A 26,485-nucleotide genomic window follows, 5' to 3' on the forward strand; every position below is an offset into this window, starting at 1 on the left:
GCTATCCACCCAGTGACCTGTGCACCATGTGGCTTCTGACCCGGAAGCCCGAATATCACCATCTGCTAAACCACAGACTTCTCTGCACGTCAGACCTTGACTCCCATTCTCTGTATTAGTTTGGCTTTCTCACTTCTTACCAGATATAAAATATAAGCACAGCCTCTGATGAACACGGCACAGCTCACAGGACCAGCCCAACCAGAGGGAGGAGCTTGGATCTCATCCAGACTCTCCCACCGCTCTGCTCCACGGAGCTCACCACACCACATGGCCCACATTGAACCCTCCTCTCCTTCCTCTCTGAACACCTTACTTGGTGACGGGTGCTCGATTGGGAGGCTCTGATTCTGGCTGCGTCAGAGTTTGTGAGTCTGTTCCAGCACGTGCACTACGTGCCACAGGCATCGTTTCAGTCAGGTTGTACATCAACCTGCTGACAAATGGAGAAGGACAAGAATGGGGTGGACGGGTCACCCAGTCCAGAGCAGAGCCAGCTCTTGGGGGGGCAGGCAGCCCAGGATACCTCAGGAGAGGAGCAAATGAAGGACCTCTGCCTTAGACACCCCAATCGTCCTTGATGAGACTCCAAAGAGCCTGAATGCAGTATCTACTGCACTGCAGTTCTCCACGGAGGCCTGTTGAACGGGGCTGGACAGCAAGGTGCAGAGCAACCTTGGGGGTGCTGACCGGCAATCCATTAGGTACAACATGTCAGCACACTTCCTGCCTTTTTAAAAGACAGAAATTTAAATTAGTTCAACCCAAGTAATGTTTGTTGAGCGTCTGTTGTGTTCCAGGGCAAAGCATAGTCTCTGAGAAGATTAAAACTTTCTCAGGGAGACAGAAATTTAAACAAATGAATGCCATTTAGCATCATATGTCCTGCAGAGCAGGTGGGGAATGAAGTGTGGTGAGGACAGAAGACGGGGTGCAATGGCCAGATGATACCATCACGGAATCAAACGAGGCAACACAATGAAATCTCAATTCCTGTTCCTGCAAATCAAGACAAATTATACAACCATGGTCTGTGTTTCCTTGGACCAGAAAGACTTGGATACCAAAGAGCAAGACAGAGGTCCCATTCTCTTTGAAATCTTACCAGCTCGTTCTATTGTTTTTCCAGCCAGTAATGAAGGTTAGCATGCATGCACTTGTGCACATGCACACACATGCACATGTACACATGTACATACACACACACCAAGACATGAGGAGAAATAGACTCATTCCCCTGTTACAGTGATACACACACATGCACACACACACACATACATAAACACACACACCAGGACATGAGGAGAAATAAATTCATTCTCCTGTTACAGTGACAAGCTTTTTTTCCCTGCAGCTGCTAAATGCCTTTGGAGAAGTGAGGCTGAAATTTCAGCTTCAAAAATATCACAGTTGATGTTACTTAGAACAGCTGGTGGTTTCCACCGCTCGCTCCCTGGTGGCCACTGTTCCAATTTGTGGCTAGCCTTGTCTTCAGACATCTCAGGGCAACTGGAATACGACAGGATGACAGATCGTCCTCTCAATGGATACTGACAAACAAATTAGTGCAAAGATGCTTTTCGTAGCCGACCAGATGTGTTGAGTTCTATCATATGGAACAAGCAATGAGAAACTGTCCAGGCCCATCTGTGCCTTCTATTCTTTATTTATCTCCTCCCTCTCTCTCTCTTTCTCTTTTCTGTCTCCCGGTGCACTGTTATGAGACACAAAGTGCTGAGTTTACGTGTGCACTGAATGGACCATTTGAGAAGCTGGCCTGACAGCTATGGCTGAAACTTTCCTAGGAGATGATCCAGGGAAATTAGGCCAACCAGTGATCAAGCTCTCCAGGGGCACATGAAAGTCATTTGTGAGTTCCCCCCCACCAACCCCGCCACCACCACGAGAATATGAAGCTTTATCACAAGTCCGTCAAAGAAGTCAGGAAGAGGCTGCAGAGTGAGCAATCTGCCTCCATGAGGTTTAGAACCATGGCTCCAACATAGACCCACCTGGGATGCACAGCATGTCTTCTTGCCCATGGACAGAGTGTCCACTAGACTAGTGGGTAGTTGAGTGATAACCCTGGACTCCACTTACTCCTAAGTCCCATGAAAACCTTTTAATATTCTCCTGCCTTTCTCAGTGACAATCAGTCAACAGTCTTTGAGGACCTACTGTGTATCTAGAACCCATTGGGTATGAAGAAGTCTGTGAAAGAGGAATTGATGCCCCACCTCCAGAAAAGCTGAGCATCCCCTTGTGGATGGGGAACACCGTGAAGCCCAGCTAGTACACAGCATCCTCTGATGAGGATGGTGAGGCTTGAGACCACGAGTGTTTCAGGAGAGAGGAGGACGGAGAGGTTTCTAGAAGCTCATGCAGGTCCTAGAGAGGACTCAGGAATAGAACTCAGCCTTGAGGACTGAGTGGGACTCAGATGAGTGGGAGAAAATAAGCCCAGCAGCAACTTCAGGTGAGGAGGCGAAGATCGGTGTGAGCAGTAGCCTGAGGCTGGGAGGCTTCCTGTGTCCCGGGGCCTCTAGCTTGGGGGAGGAGGCAGGGGTGTGGCTTGAGAGGCGAGCTGGAGCTGGGGTGGAGACCTGCCGGGGGTCGGGGGTGGAAATAGGGGACCAGGATGCTGGACAGAGAAGGGGCTGGTCTGGGCACCATCACTGGCTGTGGAAGTCAGGCAGCCCGTGCCCCGGGCTCTGCAGGACAAGCAGATAGCCTTGTTCTACCCATAGCTCCAGATGGTCAAGCTATGGGGCTCGTCACCGACAGAGACCAGGAGGGTGGGTGTCGTTGTCCTGCTCTGAGGGACCACACGTCTTCACTCTTCACAGTGAAGACTCTTCACACTCTTCATCCCTATGGGGGTGAGTTCACTGTTACACCCCCAAGGCATAGAATCACATCTGGCCCGAAGTTGTCAATGAGTATTTTTTCCAATACATGAATAAGATTCTGTAATCAAAAGACCCTTGCGAAGACTGTTCCAACCCCACATGACCTCTGAGGCTCCCAGACCCCCACAGCTTTTAGAAATAGCCAACTGTTACCCAAAAAAATCTATTGGCTTGCTTGATGTCATCGAGTAACAACCCTGAAGTTAAAACCGGGGTCACTTGAGTGCCATTATTTTAGTTATGTTGAGCATAGCTGGAGTTCAGATCCCTTAGTCCTAGCAGGCCCCGTGGCCTAGAAACCAGCACCCCGTGCAAATCCGCACAGGAGGCCAGGACTGCAGAACCCATGGGCACGGGCATGTGCTGTTCCTGACCGAGAGGCTGGTTCATCTGTTCAAGATGCTATAACAAAGGGCCCCAGACAGGAGTTGAAGCAGCAGGAGTCCTTCCCCACAGCTCTGGAGGCTGTGGGTCCAAGATCAAAGTACCACTGTGTCTGGTGAAGTCCCGCGTCCTGGTTCACAGACTGCGTGAGGAGGGGCAGGGGCTCTCAGGATCTTGTTACAAGGACACTGATCCCATCCTAGGGGTTCCATCCTCACGACCTCATCACCTCCCATGGGATGAGGCCCCCCCCTCCTGACACCACCACACTGGGAGTCAGGTTTCCACGTATGAATTTAGAGGACTCAGACACTCTGTCTGCAGCAAAATCTCTGACTCCACCTGAGTGCGGAAGGTTCCTTTTGTCTGGATTAAATCAAGGCAGGTCCCAGGTGGTATCTGAACCCATTCTTTCTCCACCCAGTGTTCCACCCTAGTGACCTGGCCACCATCACTGGCCTTGACTTTTTTTTTATTGAAGCATAGTTGATTTACAATGTTGTATTAGCTTCTGCTGTAGAGCAAGTGGCTCAGTTACACATATGTGTAACCTTCTTCATAGTCTTCTCCATTGTGGTTCATCATAGGAGACTCAGTGTGGTTCCCTGTGCATAGGACCTTATAGTTTATACACTCTACATCTAATAATTTGCATCTGCTAATTCCAAGCTCTCCATCCTTACCTCCCTTCCCCAGTCCCCCCTGGGACTGGGGAACCTCAAGTCAGTTCTCTATGTTTGAGTGTGTTTCTGTTTCATAAATATGTTCGTGTCATATTTTAGATTCCACATATAAGATATGTCATATGGTATTTTTGTTTGTCTGATTTACTTCACTCAGTATGACAGTCTCTAGGTCCATCCACATTGCTGCAAGTGGCATTATTTCATTCTTTTTTATGGCTGAGTAATATTTCATTATATATATTATAGATATAATTATTATATCTATAATATATATTATTATATTATGTATATTATATATTAATATATATATATATAATCACATCTTCTTTATCCATTTATCCATCTGTCAGTGTACATTTAGGTTGCTTCCATATCTTGGCTTTTGTAAACAGTGCTGCAGGGAACATAGGGGTGCCTACGAATTATTATTGAATTATTGAATTAGAGTTTTCTCCAAATGCATGCCCAAGAAAGTTATTGCTGATAGTAACTGTCATTTTAGTTTTCTGAGGAACCTCCATACTCTTTTCCATTGCGTCTGCACCAATTTACGTTCCCACCAACAGTGTAGGAGGGTTGCCTTTTCTCCACACCCTCTCCAGCATTTATTGTTGGTAGACTTGTTGATGAAGGCCATTCTGCACAGTGTGAAGTGGGACCTCATTGTAGTTTTGACTTGCGTTTCTCTAATAACGAGTGACGCTGAACTTCTATCTATGTGTTTGTTGTCATTGGCCTTGACTCTTGCCAGACTGGAGGTGGAGGGTGTGGGGCCTTGAGTGGTTCCCCTGCACAGAGGGAGGGTGGACACAGAGCACCGCAGAGTGGAGAGCAAGGACCTGGGGACTCAGATGCCAAGACTGCCCTCTCGGTCTCCTCTGCACAGACCCGCTCAGGCTAGACGGGCAATGCAGGCTCCTGGGGAGGAAGGGAGGAAGCCTCAGCACCCAGGCCTCGGGACCACGTTCTGGTTTGGCCTGGGAGTGAGTCATAGTCCTGGACGTGGTCCTCTGGCCTCTGCAGCCAGGATCCCAAGTCTGAGGACACTGCACTCCCCTCTCGCTGCTCCAGCTCCTCTGCCTTTTCAGTTGATCCTCTTTCTGGATGATGAGGGCCTGCCATCAAGCCACTGGGGGTTTTATTCTTCATCATGGAAAGATGTAACCCAGAAGCCAGCTTCTGTTTTGTAGATAGAGTTGGGAGATCAGCCTGAACTCTAAATCTTGTAAACCTCTTATGATGAAATCCCCTCAGATGTCAACTGTGCAGTTTTGATAATTAGATAAATACGCCTGCACTGGTTACCAGCTAGTGACGGATCTAATTATGTTATTTCCCATGACTGCACTGGTCTGACACTACCTCATCAAACATCTGTCTCTGCCACTTCTCGTCAGCCTTACACAGAGCTGTCGATATAAAAACACTTATAAAAGTAACTGCTCAAACAGGAACATCTCCAGGCAAGACTCATGAAACAGAAATGGCATGAGCTGTATGCGCCAAGTTAGAGCTGCAGAAGGGGTTTCCTGCTGGCGAACAGGGTGCAGGGCTTTTAAATATTATTATTCACATTTCATCATATAGCAAATGCTCCTGCCTAATTGCTAAATGTTTTCTCTTGTGCTTGAATTCCATGCCACAGATTATTAAAAAATTGACTTTACAATATTTATTTTACTTATCTTCTCAAGCCAGACCAGGCTTAGCACATAGATTTTGTGAATTATTAATTTTTAAAAGCGATTTGTGCTATGTTTTACTCTTGGACGATGTCCAGAGAGACACTGATTTCTGGCCCACAACTTAGAGAACGGAATCACTTTGATGCATCTTTAATCTGAAGAGTCTTAAAGCGAGCACAGTGATGTTGTGCAAAAGCTAACGAGCACATACTCGACATGTAGATCCAACGATGAGAGAGGAGACTCCTGGTTCGGCAGGTCATCCTAGCCTAGCCTTGGACATGGAACTCACCAGTTATCTGATGAGAACTGCTTGGAGGGGCTGTAATGGAAGTTAATAAAACCATGGTGTGCACAGCACCCTTGCACCCCATGACCCAGCCTCCAGACTCCCTGTTCCCTTTGAGAGGTGGCTCCTGGCTTCCCGAGAACCCAGCCCACTCTGGGAGCCCAGATAGACCTCCTACACTGATTCTTTCTTCACTGCTTAAGTATATTATAGTGAGGATCCATCTCCATTCACCACATTCTATCAATGCATTTAAATCATATTCAAAATCAAGAGTAGCTTCCCAGACACAGTAGCCAAATGTGTCACCTTGCGTTTTTGTGTGTATGCAACCCCCTGCTTCCTTCTTGTTTTCCTTAAAACCAGCGCTGTCCACATGCCTATCTCCTTAACCTCCTTATTTGCCCCAAATCCAGCGTTAAGGGAGAATCTATTTCTTCCAGGGCTATGTTGCTATACTTGCAAAAGGAGTGTAGGACATACATCAACTGAATCAAGCAAATAACTTTTCCTAGTCTAGTTTTATCCTTTCTGGAAACTGAATCACTATTTTTAATTTTAATAAACAGCTAATCCACTCAATTGAAGCAGCTTATTTACACAAAACCAACTTGATGAAATGGTTAAGGAAAACTGAACCAAATGATCATTTTGTGACATAGCAGCCTTACACACAAAAAGAGTGCTTTCCTTCTCAGTTGGTGTCTCCATATTCCCAACTGTACTCTCCAGCTCTGACGAGGTGAGGCGTGTGCCCATCTCTCATCCCCATACTCTCCACATATGGGCCCTTCCATCCATAATTCTGCCCACCCACCATACGCTCATCCTCCCATCCAGACCCAGAGTCCTTGGCCCCAGGGCCCAGCCGCCCTCCTGTTGGCTCTGATCCCGCTGTCTGTGGGGTGGGTCCCAAGTGGGGGGAACCAGGATGGGCATAGGGGGGAAAGGGACTATCAGTATCCCCAAAAGGCCTGCACCTGGATGGGGTTGCCATACTGATGCTCATGATAACTCATGGGAAGCCGCTCCTTCTGTAGCAAGGGGAGAAAATGGGGGCACAGAGGGTGACCGGCTCCCAGGGATTGAGGTGGGGCACGGCTCCACAGTGGGACCAAGAAGCACGCCCACATCTCCTGGGGACCAGTGGACCTGCCCAGAGCTAGAGCTGGGCACACCAATACTGCCCCACACCAGAGCCTCCAGACCCTTTCAGGATGCGTGCACAGGTCACTGCCATCGAGTCTGCTCACATTCACTCGGCAGGCCTGCTGCAGTCTTTGTGCATGGGTTCAGAAGTACATTGTTCTGTTTTGGACTGTTTTGAATTTATAGATATAATAGCTCTAAAGAAAAGACAGAGCAATTTTGAAGCAGGAGCAGAGTCCCAAACCCACAGAGCTAAACTCAAGTTCACTTAGATTTGCACACAGATATTTTACATTCCTTTGTTCAGCAAACTCTCCTTCCAGTGAATGTTTCCCATTTCCCTTCTCAACACACTTGCGTGGTCCAGGTGGCAGTGGACAAGCCCAGCTCTTGAGGATGTTTTGCAACTTTGCTTGAAGACCTGAGGGCTGCCCTAGGCCTGACCTCCACAAGGGAGCACCCCCCCCCCCCCGCCGCCAGTATCCCAGCTCGCAGGAGGCAGTGGGCTTGCAGAGAAAAGGGCTCTCGACCGAGCACCTGCGTCTCAATTGTTGCCTTCACCCCAAACACTTGCATGGAGTCCTTGACAGTTTCTCAGAAACAAGAGCTCTCCTCAGAATTCCTGGTAACTCAGCCAGGACAAAGTAGAAACAAAGGCGTCAGCCCTGTTGGAGTCTCTACTTCTGTTGTGTTTCTAACTCAGTTCCAGGAAAAAGTTGTTTTAAACAGAAGTTTTAGAGAATTTACATAGAGAAACGGCACTAGCAGCAATGAGGCAACAGACTCTGCTCTTCTGCTTTTCTGAAGGCAAGTCCCAGGTGTTACTGAACCCAACTTTTCTCCTCCCAGGGTCCCACCCTAGTGACCTGGTCCCCATCATTGGCCGTTTCTTTTTTATTGACACATAGTTGATTTACAACGTTGTGTTTCTGACAAAGCAGAAAAACAATAGCTGTTGCTGCAGAATTGATTCTGTTGAGCATACAGGTGACACTTACTATATGCAGGCACTTTCACAGCCCTGGGAACAGCCCTTGCATTTCCCCAGAACTCACAATTCACATGGTCTGTGGGCTGAGGGCTCAGCGGACATGGTTGCTCTGTGGAAGCCATGAGCCAGAGCCTGAGTGAGCAAATCATGTAATCCTTCCATGCCTCGGTTTTCTTATTGATGAGAAGGAGGCAATACTAGCAGCTAACGATCAGACTGCCGCAAGTATTAGTTGAGGTGATACAGAAAATTGGTGTTTTACTCCTTCTTCTTGAGACATAGTCAATACCAGTAACACCCAAATAAGCAGCATCAAGCCTGTTACAGACCCTGGGCCGGGGAGGAGGTGGGGGGCTGTCCTCAATCAACTGGTGCTATACCCAGGGTCTCCGAGGACCCGCCGGGAACAGATAGGAGGGCTCCCCAGGGATGGAGGAGGCAGGTCAGGGACTCTGCAGCCCCACTCAGCTCTAATGCCAGGACTTGTATGTAGGAAACTTCCCCCTGAGATTTAACTTAATGTGGGCAAAAAGGGAGGTAAGGTTCAGCAAGTTACAAGTTCTTGGACAATTTTAATGAGAAGAACCAGTAGAAAGGGTCTGCTCCAGGGCTTAACCTATTGCTTCCTTGGGGATGAGATGGTCCTAATATATTTCTTTCCAGCTCAGATTTGGGGATTTCAGAACCACTGTCCATCACTTAGCCTCTGGGGGTCTGGTCAGCATCCTTTAGGTCCATGGATTTCGCTGAATCAGCCAAGTCTGTCTCGGCAAGTGGGGCAGACGCCAGGTCCTGGACAGCTCACAGCTCTCAGTGCTGCCCCCGAGGCCCACACTGTGGCAGCCGGAGAGCAGATCATTGAATCCTGCGATGACATGTTTTCACCAGGCACACGGGCGACCAGAGTGGAGTTGTGCATCCCAGTGCCCTGGCCTGGCTCTGTCATTGCTACTCTGATGCATGCCAGTGGTGCAGTAACAGCCCGAGGCGGGAAGGGGGTGGCTCTGTCTTAGCGGCATTATTGGTCATCTCAAGACTCAAGGTCAGCCTGTCAGCTTGTTGCTTGGGGACCGGACACACAGCCCATCATCACTCCTAAGCGCATCACAGAGAAAGGGCCCATGCACTCAGAGACGTGTCCCCAGGAGCTGGCTGGCCCCGAGGAAGCTCCTTGGCCAGGCACCCAGCACACAAACTCTCAGATCCCAGACATGGGAACCACGAGCTACAATGTCCACACAGCCATGATCCAGGGGTGTCCTTAAACTTGCTTGGTTCAAAGAAAGTGGTTGCCTCCTGTTTGTCCTTGTGTTGAAACAATACGCTCACGTTTTGATTAAATACGACGTAGGAGCTTGTCATCAGGAAGGTACAGCATTGAGAAGGAGCCAGTCAGCAAGAAGACACCTTGTCCGGGGTGGCCTCAGCCTCCAGAAGGGGCATGGTGCCCGGTTCTCTCTGAGCCCCAAGGGCGGCCAGACCCCAGGCACACAGGCACCTGGGGCAGTAACACTGCCCCTCACTCGTCTCCAGCCAGCACCGCTGGGACGGGAGCTCCACAGGAGCCAAGGAGCCGAGGAGAAGGGCTCTGGCCTGAGGCCAGCACTGCTGACTCTCCACGGGTGACATGCAGAGCCCTGGGAGGGCCTGGGTCTCAGCACAGAGTAACACGGACTCCTGCCAGCAGGAGCCGAGAGAGGTGTTTGTCGGCAAGGCTAGTGGCTGATGAGGTAACCGTGGAAACCCTCAATTCTGCAGTTCTTGTAAGAGCCCCCAAACAGAGAAGCTTTCAACTGAAAAAGCAGTGATTCAAATCCATGCCCCATCCCTGTGTTTGAGTGTCACTCCAGCTCCCAACACCCTGCCCCAAACAGTTACTCTGTATCATGGGGCTTGACTCCAAACACACAGAAACAGGTCCTCAGGCAAATTAAAAACATCCATTTGCCACATCTTATTACCAAACCAAGCCGAATGCAAAATAAGAGCATTAAAATGAGCCTCACGGGGATGGGGGACTTGCACTGTGTTGCGGGCTCTGACCATTATAACACCAGGCGTGTCTCCCCCAGACAGACAAGCACACAGCCGCCAATAACTCAGGGTGTTTTATCACTGTGTGTCCGCAGGCCAGGCATCAGATGGGAAGACACTCTTAAAACAGAATTAAATAGTTTTAGATCTAATTTTACCAGCCTGAACCAGGCTGCAGATTGATTTTCATGGCATCTAATAGAGAACACACACGTGGCCCATCTTATAGAAAATCCATCTACCACACTGCTTTCCACCCAGTCTGCTGCTCACTAGAAGTAATAAGAAACTAATATTTCACAAGCAGTGTGTCGTCCTGTAAATGGCCTCGTGCTCCGAAGGAGCCAGGAGCCACCCATCAGGCAGCACAGGCCCACAGGCCTTGTCAGCACTGGGGCCGCCCCATCCAGACTCTGCCCGAGAGCGCCCAGAGGCATGTGCCCACAGCCCGTCTGTCCCAACACATGCCCCCTTTTCCGCTTGTGTCTCCTCTTCCTGTGTTCAGGCCTGCCGCCAAACCTGGGCAGCGCTGGGCTATGACACACAACAGACGTCGTCATCTCTCCGGACTACCTCTGCCTCCTCCCTCACCAGAATGATGCCTACACCGGCCCATGTGCCAGTCACAACAGAGCGTCAGGAGAACGTGGACTCCACACAGGCCTGGGGGCAGTGTGAACACACACCTCAGACGCCACACAGGCCTGAGTGCAGCGTGAACACACACCTCAGACTCCACACAGGCCTGAGGGCAGCGTGAACACACACCTCAGACACAACACAGGCCTGAGCACAGTGTGAACACACACCTCAGACTCCACACAGGCCTGAGCACAGTGTGAACACACACCTCAGACTCCACACAGGCCTGAGGGCAGCGCGAACACACACCTCAGACACCACACAGGCCTGAGGGCAGCGCGAACACACACCTCAGACACCACACAGGCCTGAGGGCAGCGTGAACACACACCTCAGACGCCACACAGGCCTGAGGGCAGCGTGAACACACACCTCAGACACCACACAGGCCTGAGGGCAGCATGAACACACACCTCAGACTCTGCACAGGCCTGAGGGCAGCGTGAACACACACCTCAGACGCCACACAGGCCTGAGCACAGCGTGAACACACATCTCAGACGCCACACAGGCCTGAGGGCAGCATGAACACACACCTCAGACTCCACACAGGCCTGAGGGCAGCGTGAACACACACCTCAGACTCCACACAGGCCTGAGGGCAGTGTGAACACACACCTCAGACTCCACACAGGCCTGAGGGCAGCATGAACACACACCTCAAACGCCACACAGGCCTGAGCACAGTGAGAACACACACCTCAGACACCGCAGAGGCCTGAGTGCAGTGTGAACACACACCTTAGACTCCTCGCAGGTCTGAGTACAGTGTGAACACACACCTTTAGATGAGAATTTCTTTTTTTTATTTAGATGCACTTTCTTGCAAAAAGTCCCCATCAGTCACTTGTCAGTCCTTTGAGCCTGCTGTTCATGCAAAGTGCAGAGCAAGATCGGGGGAAGCTGATGTGGTTTCAGGCACCCCTCCCCACTTCCCAAAATAATCCAGGTGTAGTTGGACCTGGTGAACATGTGGGGGGCAAGCGAGTGGGGGTGACACTGGGGACCCATGTCTGGGCCTCAGATGGTCTTGGATGAGCTCTTTCTCTCCTGCCCTTCTTCTCCCCCTACCCCCTCTCCCTTTCCCCCTCTTTTCCTTGCCCCCACTCACCATCCAGAACTTTTATGTTTGCTGCCCTTGGGCCCCCTGGGCCCCCAGTTCAGAACCAAGGCTCCAGGTCCACAGGAGCCTAGGATGCCCCCTGGGTTGGGGGGTCCACCCAGACCAAGATGCCAAGTTCCAGAACTGCCCAGAGCCTCTGCACAGGGGCCCTCAGCCAGCCTGGACCCCACCCCTCTGACCCAGCCCAGACGCACCTTTCAGCACAAGAACACTCGGCTCTGGGGCCTACCCTAAAGGGTAGGCACTATCATTAGCGGTCAGGTCACCTCCAGTGAGATGCTGTCCCCCCACCTCCTTGGTCCCCCTGGACAGGACAGGCTCCTCACACTGTTCCTTCTTGGCATCAGTGTGTGAAAGTATTGATTCTGGGAGCAACTAACTTGCATTCGATAAAGATCTGTTGTGTGAATGTATTAGTGTGCCCCAGTGGCTGGAGGTCAGGCATGGACAGGCCAGTCCGCCCGAGGCCTCTGCCTTGGGCACACGGACACCACCTTCTCCCTGTGTCCTCACGCAGTCGTTCCTCCGTGAGTGTCTGTCCTTAGCTCCTCATCCCGGTCACAGGGGATCACGACCCACCCTCGCGGCCTCACTGTACCTTCACCACCTCTTACAGGCCCATCTCCCAATGTGGTCACATTCTGAGTCCTGGGGGTCAGGACTTAACCTGAATTTGGGGAGGACACCGTTCAGCCAATACAGTGAGTGAGGGATAGACAGGCTGGCTGCCAGTTTCAAGACCAAACTCATGATCTTATCCCCTGGGCGATACCAGCTGAGCCCGGCCAGTGAGCAGACCCTCTCATGTCACAGGCCCAGAGTCTTTTTCTGCTTGAGTTCCTGGCTCAGAGATGGCAGCTTGAACACAGTCTCTTAAAATTCATGTTCCTGAAAATCGGCTAGAGAGCGTCTTGCCTCCCCCCTGCTGCCTGCATGGAGGTTAATTGTTCTCTGGTTTCCCGGGCAGCCCGCCTGCTCAGGCTTGTCCTCATCTCTGTTTGGATAGAAGCATCAGTTCGCGACACACCTGTGCTGGGGGAGCAGCCACAGCAGGAAGGAAAGTGGGTCAGGCCTGGGGGCCGTCTGTCAGAGCACGTCTGGGGAAGAGGAAACACAAGGAGGGAGCACACAAAGAGCTGGGTTTGTAGCCTGAAGGTGCTGACCACACTCTGACGCTTCCAGCTGTCGCCGAGCCATGCGGACGTGGCCGCATGTGGCCCACGGACGCCAAGGACGGAGCACAAAACCTCACTCCAAACGGCTGAAAGAGGGCAGGACCAAGTGCCGGACTGATCTCATTTTTAAAAATAACCTGTGAACTATTTAGTGCTTCTCAGGAGGCAGAGAAGAAGATCAAATCCACAGGCATTTTAGCAGTCACAGTTTTTAGCAAAAACAAAAAGTAACATGGTTGTTCCAGCAAACATGTTATTTCACAAGAGTAGATTTTCCAAGTGACTGACTTGGGACTCCTACCCCAAAGGGTTTTTCCTAAATTTTCATCTTAATTGGTAAAAATTGTTTCATAAACTGTTGATAAACAAAACGGTCTGTGAAAGCAAACACAGAGTTCACAACAACGCAGTCCAAATGCTTGGATCTTTGCACGACTCCTCGGTCCTCGTGGGTAAACTGAGGCTCCATGGCTGCAGGGCATGTGACAGGGCCTGACGCTCCCAGCCTTCCACTCACACGGGCTCATTCTTCCTCTGTGTTCATGTGTCCGAAGACAGCCCCAAAGGGCCTTGTCTTTGACATTCTTCTTAAAGCCCTTTAAATGAATTTGAGCTTCCAAATCTACAAAGTAAGCAAAAGAGAAAGCAAAAACCCCAGGCCCTGACTAGGAGGCCTGACTGCACATACAGTTCATTTTAATATCTGTCACCTCGGTTTCTCCTTCCTGGAGTAAATCGTGCTCTGATGCTCACTTCTCATCGTTTAGTTTCTTGTCCAGTCACATTTTATATCTTTATTATTTTTAAATAATTGAGATATAATTTACACACAGAGAAATGCACAAAGTGTGTGTGTCACAGTCCAGGGGCAAATGCACACCATGTAACACACATCTCTGACTACACGTGGGAGGTTTCATCCTCCCGGAAAGACCCCGCCCTCCCAGCCAGCCTCCCTGGCCCTAGTGTGACCTGTGTGTGACCTCTGCCTGACCTGTTGCCGAGTGGGGCTGTGCCTCTTCTGGGATCACAAGGAACCTTGTCTTTTATACCTGGATTTTTGCACAACGTGATGTTCTAGAGATTCATCTGTGTCATAAAGTATCTTAATCCTCAATCCTTGTTATTGTTGATCGCACCCACAATATGAATTTAAAACAGTCCATGTTCGCATCCTTATGTTACCAGGCCCTTGGGATGCTTCGCAATGAGAGCTGCCTCGACTAACATTTCTGCAAATGCTCTGGCTCAGGTTTCTTCTTGAACAAATATATATGAATGAATGAATGCATTCTTGAAGGAATACATATTTCATTGATCTTATGACCATTTTCATTATGATTCAATATAGAGCTCAGAATTCACTTTTTTCCAGGATGGTGTACAGTTTTTCAGCACTTCTTGTTAAAAAGACTTTCTTTCACACCAGTGTGAGACTCTGATGCCTTTGTTGTAGGTCAGTTGATCACGCAAGTATGATTCCATTTCTGAACCATCCACTTTGCTCCATTTTTCTATATTTATGTCATCACCAAATTGTGTTTCTTCTTCATTATCAATATTCTCAACCAATGTGATCTCATGCATTTCCAGAAAGCGGCTTCTGCCCCACACGTGCTCCAAAAACACACAAAATCACTTCAACATGGGCCAAAGCCATTTATTTTGCAGTTGTTTGCACTGAGTAATAAGGTTTATAATACAAATGTCCTGGATCATTCACTCCAAGTAGCTCATTGAAAATGCCATTATACTAAGGACCTGAATGTCCCCCCAAATCACTCCTGACTGGAGGCCGGCCTGCATGCTGTCCTCACAGGTGCCTTTCATACAGAACAACATCCAGCTGGTTCACAGTGACGCTGGGCCTGAGCTGAGAGCCATAGACCTGTCCGCAGGCCGGGATGCCCAGCCCATTCAGCTGCTTTCCCAGGAGAAAGGCCCCCTCCTTCCTCTGACTCTCCAGCGAGAGGCCGGAAGCCCTGTTAACCAGCTGCTCTCAGCAGACCCAAATCATCCAGAACTGAGAGTAACAAAAGCAGGGCCTCTATTTTCCATCAGTCTGTGACCTGCATGAAGCCAGATTTTCAAATGACTGTGAGAAACACAGAGATAGAAGCAGCTGGGCACTGGGGCTCTGCTCACCTGGAACCCGCAGAAGTAGATGCCTTGACAGGCCTGTGTCCAGGAAACAACCACGAAGAAGGCACCAACAGCAAATAATTTGTCTTGGAATTTTTCTAAATAGAAAATGCAGTTCCTCACCCTTTTCCCTAATGACTGTCTAAAGACTCGGTCTGAGGGAATTCCCTAGCATCCAGTGGTTAGGACTCTGCGTTTTCACAGCACTTTGATCCCTGGTTGGGGAACTAAGACCCCACAAGCTGTGCACTGTGATAAAAAGAGACGACTCTGTGTGTCCTTCCTAGGAGTCCCTGTTTCCCACCTAGAGTACATGTGTTGTCAGGGTAACTACTTCTCCCTCCTGAAGCATCCTATTAGCAGGTGGCGGTACCCAGAGTCAGGTGAGCTGACTCAGCATCTCTGAGGCTTTCTGCCTGGCTTTCTGCCTGGTTTCAGCTAGCCTGAAATCCAAACCCACCATACCAGAGGAGTGGATCAACCAATGAAGGGCTAGGGTTATCAGAAAATCCACAGGATGTCCAGTTAAACCTGAATTAATTTTTCTTTTTTAAATTGTAGTAAAGCATACAAAATATATAAGGTGCAGTATTACCCGTACTCCAGCATGCAGCTCAGTAATGCTAAGTATGTCTTTATGTTGTATAGCCACCACCACCTCCACATCCAGCTTCCTCATTTCCTCAGGCTGGGCTCTATCTTCACTCACTGACCAGCCCCGTTTCCCTCCTCAAGCCCCTGGAGGGGGCTACCTCCTGTCTCGGTGATTTATAGGTCTCTAGGGGCCTCACAGACATGGTCACACTGCATTTGTCCTTTCGTGGCTGGCTTCCTTGGTTAGCACCATGTCCCCAAGGTTCACCGTGCTGTGGCCTGCATCAGAATCCCCTTCCTTTTCAAGGATGAATAATGTTCCCTCTTGTGTACAGACCACATCCGTCCACCTGTCCGTCTACCTGTGGACACTTGGGTTGCCTCCCCATTTGGCTGTTGTGTGTCACACTGCTTTGAACACGGGTGTGCTGTATCTCTTTGAATCCCCCTGTCGGTTCTTCTGGATCTACACCTGAGTGGACATATAGGCTTCCCAGTGGCTGCACTGTTTTACACTCCCACCAGCGGTGCACTATGTTCTGATTTCTACACATCCTCACCCACAAGTATTATTTTCTTGGTTTTTTTAATAGCAACCAGCCTAACATGTGTGAAAGGCTGTCTCACCCTAGTTCTGATTTCCGTTTCCCTGATGATGTTGAATATCTGTTCATGCGTTTATTGGCCATTTGTGCATTTTCCTTGTAGAAATGTTTATTCAAATTTGCCTTAAATTTGTATTTCAGATAAATAATAATTTTTGTGGTGTGTGTATGTCCCACACAATATTATAGAGATGTACACAGAAAAATATCTCTCATGTATCCAAAAGTCAGTCTTCACTAGATGTCTTGAATTTTTATTTGACAACTCTGGCCACCCTAGAAATGGAGAACTCTGATGGATGGAAAACCATCTCTAAGTATTTCACAGTTTGTCTAAGGTGAGCTCTGAAATGGCTTGGTGTGTTTTGTGGGTGTCTGGTTGGGAGCCCTGTTTATTAGAAAATTGTAATTTCATTTCGAAATGCTCCAGACTAAATCATGTGAGCTTCACACTATTTCTGGAATATTACTGGGCTCCTTTAATGAAATTATAACTCAAGAAGAGATTTCATTCCCACACAGTAAATTGGCATAGCCGCGAGGGTGGGAGCGGGGCCTTCCCTGGCTGATTCCTCTTGTTCGGCGGAATGAAGAGGGAGCAACCTCCCGTATTTGAGTTATTTATTGTTCTCTGAGTGAGCATTATATTGTTGCCTGTCCCTGCTGGAAACAACAGCTGTTAACAGGCTCCTGAATGAATTTCAGCGTGAACTCCCCTGGCCTCTGGAAAGCCCGGCTAAAGAGAAAGCAGGCTCAGAACAGAAACAGAAAGAGCACGTTCCAGGCCCGGGTCTGGAGCCGGCAGCACAGCTGAGGTTTCCACAGAAGATCGCGGAGGTGTGCCCGGAGCGGGGCTCCGGTCTGACACAGAGCAGACACAAGGCAGCACCAGGCACAGAGGATGCAGAAAGTGTCCCTGACAGGGGCCCTGGACCCCCCCCAACAGCCAGCGGGAAGGGCAGGGGTAACACTGCAGTGACCTCTGACACACAGGACGAGCAGCGGCATGCTTCCATCCATGGTTTCCTAAGAACACGTGGTTTTCTAAGGTCACATGGAAAGTCAGGAACGCTGCAGCCCCGAGGGTCTGAGCAGAGGGGCTGTGGGGGCATCAGGGCTGAGTTCTCCTGTGGACTCACTTGCGGTCAGGGTCAGGGTTCTGAAATAGGGAGTCTTCCTTTTGGTGCCTTCCTCAGTTATTATTTTATTTCAGCCCTTGGTCTCTGTTTAGAGGGAATAGCTGAGCCCATTGGTCCCAAGCGTCACCTTGTCCTGGGTTTGAGTTGCTCTCTGTGCTGCCCCCAGGGGAGTCTGCAGCCAGGACCAGCCCTGGGGCTGCAGGCAGGGGCTCCCAGGCTCCCCTCACCACTCAATGACTGCCCCCACTTCAAGGGGCCCTCCACACCCTCAACCACGCTCCTTCCTCCTGTCCCGCCATCTTCTGCTCAAACACACATCGAGTATTTGTTACAGTTTTGAGAAGTCCTTTTTTTCACGCACTTTCAGTCCACAGAGCAAGGTCTCCGCCTCTGCGGAGGAAGGTTGTGGCTCTGTTTGCAGGACACTTGTTTAGCTGAGGCAGCTCTCAGTCTGCCTCTCTCCTCTCTGTGAACCTACCTCAGTGAGCAGGTAGAGACTTCTGGTTTTGAGGGACATGGAGATGCCAAAAATAAGAAAATAAGGAAGATGGAGATCATAAAGTTTAATATTGAATGGATAGGGGAATTTGATAAAATGCTGTCAGAAATTCAATAAAAGACTAAACCAAAATGAAGAGGCTAAAACCAAAATGAACTTTCAGCTTTCCAGGTCCAAACCCCCAGTAATGAGAACATTTGAAAGCACTGAGTTTTTCTGAAACTTGGTGTCAAAAGTGCATTTCCTGTTCTTTTCTTTCCAGACAAAGTGAGCGTGTTGTCAGCCTTCATCGCTCCCTTCAAACGCCTGAACCCTGGGGCCACGCACGCAGAGGACGAGGACAACCTCAGTAAGCAACTCCTTCCCCAGAGCCGGGGCCCCACCCACCCCCAACTGGGATCCCATCCCCCAACCCCCACAGTGGTAGGAAATCCTGGCAGTGACCATGTGACTGAGAACTCCAGGCGTTGCAAGAAAAGATACTAGTTCTCTTGGACCACCCCTCCTCTCTTTTCTTTGCTTTTCCCTCCAAACCAAAAAGAGAAAGGAAAGTGAACACAGCCTCTTTGAACAGTATGTCCAGTTATTTAACAAGGAAAGAGCTGGACGGGTGCCTGCTGTTGAAACTGCATTTGGCTTGTGAGACTGAAGAGACACCAGAGTAAGGGGCAGGGAGGGTGTAGATCTGGACAGCGCACCCACCGAGAAGATCAGAGCAGATGGCCATGAGGGGAGGAAGAGTTGGGTGTGTGTGTCGGGCAGGGCACCCCTCTCGCTTGTGGCAGGAAAGTGTGGAGGGTGAGACGGTCCACACAACCAGAACACTTCTTGCATTTCAGTGTTATCTGACAGGTCTGACCTTTGCAGCCAGAGTCAGGCATGTGCTTGTGGGAGCAGGTGGTGCGCTGATGGTCACTGAGGCTCTTGGGTAGGTGACCAAGGAGCAACAGGTGTGTCTAGGGGTGCATCGTGGGGGTCCCCAGGTCTGGTCTCAGAACTGGCACAGGACCAGGCTCTCTGGGGGCGGGAGCACTCCAGCCCTCTTTTCTGGGGGTCCTGGAATTTCTAGGAAATTCATTGAGAAACCCAGCTCCTGAAATAGGCAGGGGAGTTGGCCTGGACAGGCATATAAGTGTCTGCCTCCCCTTACCTGCTGTTTTCAGAACTGCACCTGACTCTGCTCTGTGTCAGGGGTCTTGTTCTTTACACATGTCCCTCAGCTCAACCTCACAATAACCCCAGAGGCAAGAGCTGCCAAACCCAGTTTCCATCTTAAGAAAATGGAGTTGAGGCAGGCGGAGGGGCTGCCCAAGGTCACACATACTCACCATAGTTTTGGGGGACTTTGACCTCTCACCTGCTTGACCCGGAGCCACAGAGTGACCACTGCCCTGCCCTGCAGCTTCCCTGACTTCGTGCAGACTACTTGGGAGGCTGTGCTGGGGGGAGTTGAACCCCTAATCTGCCTGTCTGCAGAAACCATGAGTGGCATCACCCCCAGAGCATGTATCAGGATGGCCTGGGAGACTGCACTTCTATCAGCTTTTAATTACCGATCAGCATAGGTGGGGTCTTCCTCCATGCTTGGATCTGCCTGACTCACTTTAAACTTTGAGGCTGACAGACCTGGGATGATGACCAGAGAGTGTGGACACGATCTCAGGCCAGGAGGAGGGCGAGCTGGGCCTGCCGGGTGGTTCCTCCAAGATAAACATTCTCCTGAGAGGCTCAGAGGGCGGCCTGATCACCAGCCACTTTGATCACACACACTGCCTCCCCCATCTCACATCTGGGAGATCAGTAAGAACATGGAGAGCTCCCAGAGAGCTTCTGGGCACTTGCTGTGGGCTCCTGGGGTTGAGCTGTTTCTCCCTCCATCTTTACCTCCAGTTTGGGAAACTGAGGGTTATTCCCACCCCTTGGCCCAGGTGCTGAGGGGGTCGTCAGAGGCGGGGCCCACGGTCCCCACAGCCCTGGGTCACACGGTCTGTCTCCCCTCCAGGTACCAGCAGTGCTGACGTCAAGGAGAACCGCAATGTGAGCAACCTGGAGGCCAGGCCGCCGCCAGCCGGGAACAGGGCCCGAGGGGGCGCGCCCGGCCTGAAGAGGAAGCGGCCGCTGGAGGAGGGCAATGGCGGACACCTGTGTCCCCTGAGGCTGCTGTGGCGGCGGCTCTCATGGTCCGTGGCACCCAAGAATGCACTGGTGCAGCTGCACGAGCTGCGGCCAGGCCTGCAGTTTCGCATGGTGTCGCAGACCGGCCCGGTGCATGCGCCCATCTTCGCCGTGGCCGTGGACGTCAACGGGCTCACCTTTGAGGGCACTGGGCCCACCAAAAAGAAGGCCAAGATGCGGGCAGCCGAGCTGGCCCTCCGCTCCTTCGTGCAGCTCCCCAACACGGGCCAGGCTCCCCCAGCCCCCAGTGGCATGGCCCCTGACTTCACCTCCGACCAGGCCGACTTCCCCGACGCCCTGTTCCAGCGGTTCGAGCCTGCAGCACCCAGCGAGGGCTTCCCGGGCTGGCGGCCCCCTGCCCCCGAGTGCCTGTCCACAGCCTGCCGGAGGGGCCGGCTCCTGGGCCGCCCGCTGGACCTGGGCCTGGGGGGACCCACGGCCCCAAGCACTGGGAACCCAGTGGTGCTGTTGAACGAGCTGCGCTCTGGCCTGCGCTATGTGTGCCTCTCAGAGCCAGAGAAGCGGCACGCCCAGAGCTTCGTCATGGCCGTCAGCGTGGACGGGAGGACGTTCGAGGGCTCGGGACGAAGCAAGAAGCTGGCCAAGGGCCAGGCCGCCCAGGCCGCCCTGCAGGCCCTCTTCGACATCCGGCTGCCCGGCCACGTCCCCTGCAGGAGTAGAAGTCACCTCCTGCCCCAGGTGAGAGCCCTCGGGTGGCTGCCAAGGGGCAGAGCGGGGCGGGGGCAGTGGGCAGTCCCCCTGCTCCATCCCCATGTGTCGGGGGGTGCCCTGTGCCTCCCAGACAAGCAGGTGCTGCCCCTCCTGCCTCAGTGCAGGAGCTGAGCTCAGATTTGGGGAGAGAGAGCCTGAAAGCAAATGTGGGAAGGGAAAGAATGCTGAGGGACCGCAGAGGTGATGGAAAGCTGGGCAGCCAGCTGTCTTGGCAACGGTGATGCTGGCCACAAGGGACAGGGCAGCGGGGGGAGGGCTCCCTGCCCCCAAGAGGGTGGCATGGCAGGACGGCCCCTCAGTGCCTGTCATTGGCATGTTTGGTGCCCACCGGCATGTTTGGTGCCCACTAGTGTGTTCAGTGCCTGTCATTGGCATGTTCAGTGCCTGCCAGCATGTTCGGTGCCTGCCAGCATGCTCAGTGCCCATCAGCGTGTTCAGTGCAGGTCAGCGTGTTCAGTGCCCATCAGTGTGTTCAGTGCAGGTCAGCATGTTCAGTGCCCGCCAGTGTGTTGGGTGCCCGCCGGCATGTTTGGTGCCCACTGGTGTGTTCAGTGCCCATCACTAGCATGTTCAGTGCCCACCAGCGTGTTCGGTACCCACCGGTGTGTTCAGTGCCCATTGGTGTATTCGGTGCCCATCGGCGTGCTCAGGGCCTGTCAGCATGTTCAGTGCAGGTCAGCATGTTCAGTGCCCACCAGCGTGTTAGTGCCCACTGGCATGTTCGGTGCCCGCCAGCGTGTTCAGTGCCCGCCAGCGTGTTCAGTGCCCACTGACATGTTCAGTGCCCATCAGCGTGTTCGGTGCAGGTCAGAATGTTCAGTGCCCGTTGGCGTGTTCGGTGCCTGTCATTGGCGTGTTCGGTGCCCGCTGGCATATTCAGTGCCCGTCATTGGCATGTTCGGTGCCCGCCGGTGTGTTGGGTGCAGGTCAGCATGCTCAGTGCCCACCAGCGTGTTCAGTGCCCATCGGCATGTTCAGTGCCCGCCGGCATGTTCAGTGCCCGTCATTGGCATGTTCCGTGCCCGCAGGCGTGTTGGGTGCAGGTCAGGATGCTCAGTGTCTGTCAGCGTGTTCAGTGCCAGCTGGCGTGTTCGGTGCCCATTGGTTTGTTTGGTGCCCATCAGTGTGTTCGGTGCAGATTGGTATATTCTGTGCAGTTGGCGTGTTTGGCGCAGGTCTGGGCTGTGTCTCTGACTCTGGGGCTGGCGTTCTGCTGGAATAGAGGGCTGGGTGGGCAAGGAGCTTGGGGGGACCCGCCCCGCACTGCCTCGGGGGCTTGTCGCCCACAACACGCGAGCACCTCATGGAGCTCAGCCCTGCACAGGGGATCCTGTGCACCGTCCTTGTGTTGGGACCTGTTCTCCTGCCTCCTCCTCCTTCTGCTCATCTATGAGCATTGCCCCCTCTGAGGTGACACAAGAGGTCCCCCTCATCCACTCCCTCATCAAGGGGGAGAAGGTTTTGCAGTTAAAGGCCCTCAGTCTGCACAGGGTCCCTAGTCAGAGCTCAGCACTTGTAAATCTCTGCTCAGACCAGGGCGTCCTCATCTCACGGCACCTCACATAGAATCCACTGTTTGCCTCATGAGGTCATGTGTCCACTAGGGATGGACTCGGGGTGCTGGAGGGGTTCTGGACAGTGAACGAAACAAATGCACTAGGACGGAGCCTTCATGTCAAATCACAGCCAGGAGCCAGCATCCGTCCGTCTGTCCATCCCTCTACCCGTTTGTCCATCTGTCCATCCTCTCATCCATCCAATGAGCAGTTCTCTGACTCTGGCAAGCACAGACAATGGACGGGCCCAGCGGGTATCGGTCTGGTCCCTACAACTCAGCCTCATGAAGGGCAGAAACTGCTGAATGGGGAACCCCGGGGGCAGCTGTTTCTCCTGCTACCTCTGCCCCCAATTCCTTCATTAATTTTCAAATGTTTACTGCACATTCTAGGAGCAAATTGGAGGGGTTGGCCCATTATCTCCCCATGTCTTGCCTCCCACATAGCCTCAGATGACACACAGTGCAGATAGAGGCGAGTGTTTGACGTTGACATGGGTCCTGGCCCGGAGCGTGGTGGCCCTGCTGTCCCTTCCTGATGCCCCCACCTGTCTCTCCCCCTCTCCTCCGCCTGGCGTCTCCACCTCGCCTATAGCTCTGACCCCCCCAATACCTTCCAAGGAAGCCCCTCAGCCCCTCTCAGGCCAGGTGACCCGGGCTGCCCAAGAAGGCCTCCCTCCTCTGCCTGATGCTATTTAGTGAGCAGAGCCCTTCCTCCAACTCTGCTGTGCACACAAGCCCACACACACACACACACCCCTGCGTGAGGGCTGAAGGATGTCGGTGAGCCCACCGTGACACCTTTCCTTTCACGTTGTCAACCCTGCGCTCTCGAGACGTGGGAACCGGGCGGCACTGCTGCTTTGTAACAGTCGTTTGACCCCAGAATGCAGCACATCAGTGAAAGCTGCCGCCGCTAAATAATTCTCCACTGACAGTCGGCTAACACCCGCCCGGATGACAGAGGGTGCAGAGCAGTAGGAGGCTGTGGTCCATCCATCACCCCGGGCTGTCCTGGAGCGTGTTGCTCGCTCCCCTTTAAGCACCAGGCAACCTCCGGGGCCTTATTAAGTCCAGACCCCACTTTGGACGTGGTCTAGATTCAGAGACTCCAGCGTCCCTATAGACGCAGCTCCTCTGCCTCCTCTGCCCAGGTGTCTATGCTGTCTGCAATGCACCCTTTCCACTCACACCAGGCCTGGTCACCAGGGTCATGACCTGTCACCCGTGTGACCACGCCGCCAGCACCTGTGTCAGGAGCCATGCCCCCGTTCCTGCTGTGCACACCCCCAGGAAGGTCTGTGAGGCCCCTGCCCGAGTCCGGGGCAGGTGGCTGGAGGGACAGCGTTCACCCTGGAGAGACCCGGCCTCTGGCTGTGCGGTATCTAACTCAGGATTTGGTGCTCTCTGCTCTGGGGGCAGGCTCAGTGCACAGGACACCTGGGGTCTTGTTCATTGGCTCGCCCACCAGGCCCGCCAATACGGTCAGTCAGCAGTGTGGGACTTCTGGCTGCGGGAAGCCCAGGACCAGGAGTCTGTGGTGCTGATGCCATGCAGGCGGGTCAGGACCTGCCCTGGGTTGTTCAGCCTTAGCCCAGAGCAGATCTCAGTGGGGCTGGCTTGGTGGGTCAGAGGTTCTGCCCATCCTGAGGACAACTCTGAGCAACACAGCCCCCCAGGAACCCCTCAGCTCAGACCCCAGGGATCCACCCCCAGGGACCCCTGCCTCAGCGCCCAGACACCACCCTCCTTGGGCAAGTGAGGCATCTGTCCCTCCAGGCTGAGCGCCCCTGTCCAGCAGTAAAGATAGTCATTTAGGCTGGTTTTGGCCTTGAGTCTGAAGCAGTTCTGAAGAATAACATTCTCAATGCAGATTAAAATCACAGATATGTTGGATTTCCACCACCTCCTCAACACAAGGGGTGTCTCAGAACCAGCCCCAATTTCATGAGATCTGACTTCAGGTCTCTTTGCCAGAGTGACGAGAACACAACTTTATTAAATTCTCTACCGCCCGGCGCAGGCCTGAGTGAGTGGTCACTGTGCAAACACGACTGATGAGGTGCCCACGGAGACCAGGGGGAGGTGGAGGGCCGGCCTGAAGCCCAGATTTCCTCTAGGTTCACAAGAAGTGTGAACGCAATAACAAGACCATGACAGAAAATAAATGCTCGTTAGCTGGAACATCATTGTTAAAAAAGAAAAAGGTAAAAATCACAAGACCTGTGCCTCTGTGGTCTTACTCCTCACCCCTGGCATGAGAAGACTGGGATTCACAACAGCATTAAATTCTGCCAGAAAGCCTTGTCTCTCAGTGCTTCTACTCTCTGGAAACAGAAGAGCATCAGTCAAGTAATGGAGAAGAAAGTGATTGAAAGTTACGGTGATGCTGGTGGGGAGGGGAAGGGAGATGGTGACACACGGCCCCTCGTGTGAAAACCACGGGCTTGTCTTGCTCCGAAGTCTTTCGCCCTCAGTGATGTCCTTTTTTGTTTGTTTTTCTTTCTTTTTTTAAATTTCTATGTCAGCCTGCGGTGGTACTAACAGTGTCTGAAAAATTCAGTCAAAGCAAGCAGCACACTTTCTCCCCAAGGGTGGGAGGGTGTGCCTTTGAAACCAGCTACCAAGGCTGCATGCTGATCAAGCCCTTTGCAGGTCCTCCCAGGGAGCGGATGGCCCCGGCCAGACCTGGCCATTGGTCAGGTGCCCAGAGCACCTTCTCTGCTCCCTGCTGGCACAGCTGTCTGCTGGGAGGGGGAACCAAGGGACTTGTAACATCATGGAAATAAAAATGCCTCCAGAGGTCAGCCCTTTACCACAAATTTGGATTCGAGCTCCCGCACATGCCTAGGCTATGGAATTGGACCCGGGGCTGACTGCACCTCGACCTGAACAGCCGCACTTGGGGACACAACAGAGCCCCTCCCCTGCTGCCTGGCCACCTCACAGGTTGTCTGGTTTCACATCCCTGCTGACCTCTGCCCTAAACACGGAATAGTCACTAGTGTCACCTCGACAGATCAGCAGGAGCAGGTCCTCAGATTTCAAATGGGCCTGAATTACAAAGGGTAGAAATCACACCCGCTCAGCTTTGAGATGGCTTAACACCATCCATGGTGTTTTCCCCTGAGGACACCCCAAAAAAGCAGTGGGACCCCGTGAGACCCCCCTCCTGAGCCCCAGTGGCCTCACTCCCCCAAATGCTCCAGCTGGCTCTGACCTGGCAACATGTCCACTGCCGGGTCCACAGGGGCCCTTGGTCCCAGCAGCCCATCCATCTCCCTTTCAGTGTTTCATGCTTGGCCATGGCCATTCTCCCCGAGGCGAGGCAATGATTGTCCAGGGAGCCTCCTTGCATTCAACTCCATGGCTCCATCTGTGATCTGTGGCCACAGACACCCTCTTGTGGTCCTTGAGGAGGAAAGAGCAGCCTTCTATCCTCCTGCCTGTCTAGCCAGCGCTGGCCTTCCCCACATCCTCATCTCCTCAGTAGAAGCACTGATGACCAGAGAGGAGTGACAGGTCCCCTGGCTGCTGTCACACACGTACCCTGGCCCCTGTCTCCAAAAACCCCTGCAGTGAGGCTGCTGAAGGCTCTGTAGATGCTAACAATACACTTGTGCATTGACACAGTGTACACACAATGTGTACACAATGTAACTTATATGATAGAGCCTGTACAATGTACACACACTATCTGCACAATAGAATTTAATTATACAATCTATATAATGTATATACAATGCGTACACAATATAATTTATATGAGACAATTTGTAAAGTGTACACACAATGTATACACAATTTAACTTATATGATACAATCTGTACAATGTACCACAGTCTCTACACAATATAACTTATACAATCTATACAATGTATACACAATGTATATATAGTGTAATTTATATAATACAGTTTGTACAAGGTACACACATTGTATATACAATATAGCTTACATTATACAATCTGTACAAT

The 26,485-nt window shown here is 51.9% G+C and overlaps 1 protein-coding gene across 1 annotated transcript in view; it reads left to right on the plus strand.

Annotated features, from left to right (window-relative positions):
- Positions 1 to 26,485, plus strand: part of ADARB2 (adenosine deaminase RNA specific B2 (inactive)) — a 227,141-nt gene that overhangs the window by 148,030 nt on the left and 52,626 nt on the right. The window contains exons 2-3 of the mRNA XM_043885038.1: positions 18,309 to 18,395; positions 20,049 to 20,920. Of these exons, the coding sequence (XP_043740973.1) occupies positions 18,309 to 18,395; positions 20,049 to 20,920 (959 nt within the window). The remainder of the gene's footprint in view (positions 1 to 18,308; positions 18,396 to 20,048; positions 20,921 to 26,485) is intronic.

Source organism: Cervus elaphus, chromosome 23 (assembly GCF_910594005.1).
Source record: "Cervus elaphus chromosome 23, mCerEla1.1, whole genome shotgun sequence".
NCBI classification, from domain to species: domain Eukaryota; kingdom Metazoa; phylum Chordata; class Mammalia; order Artiodactyla; family Cervidae; genus Cervus; species Cervus elaphus.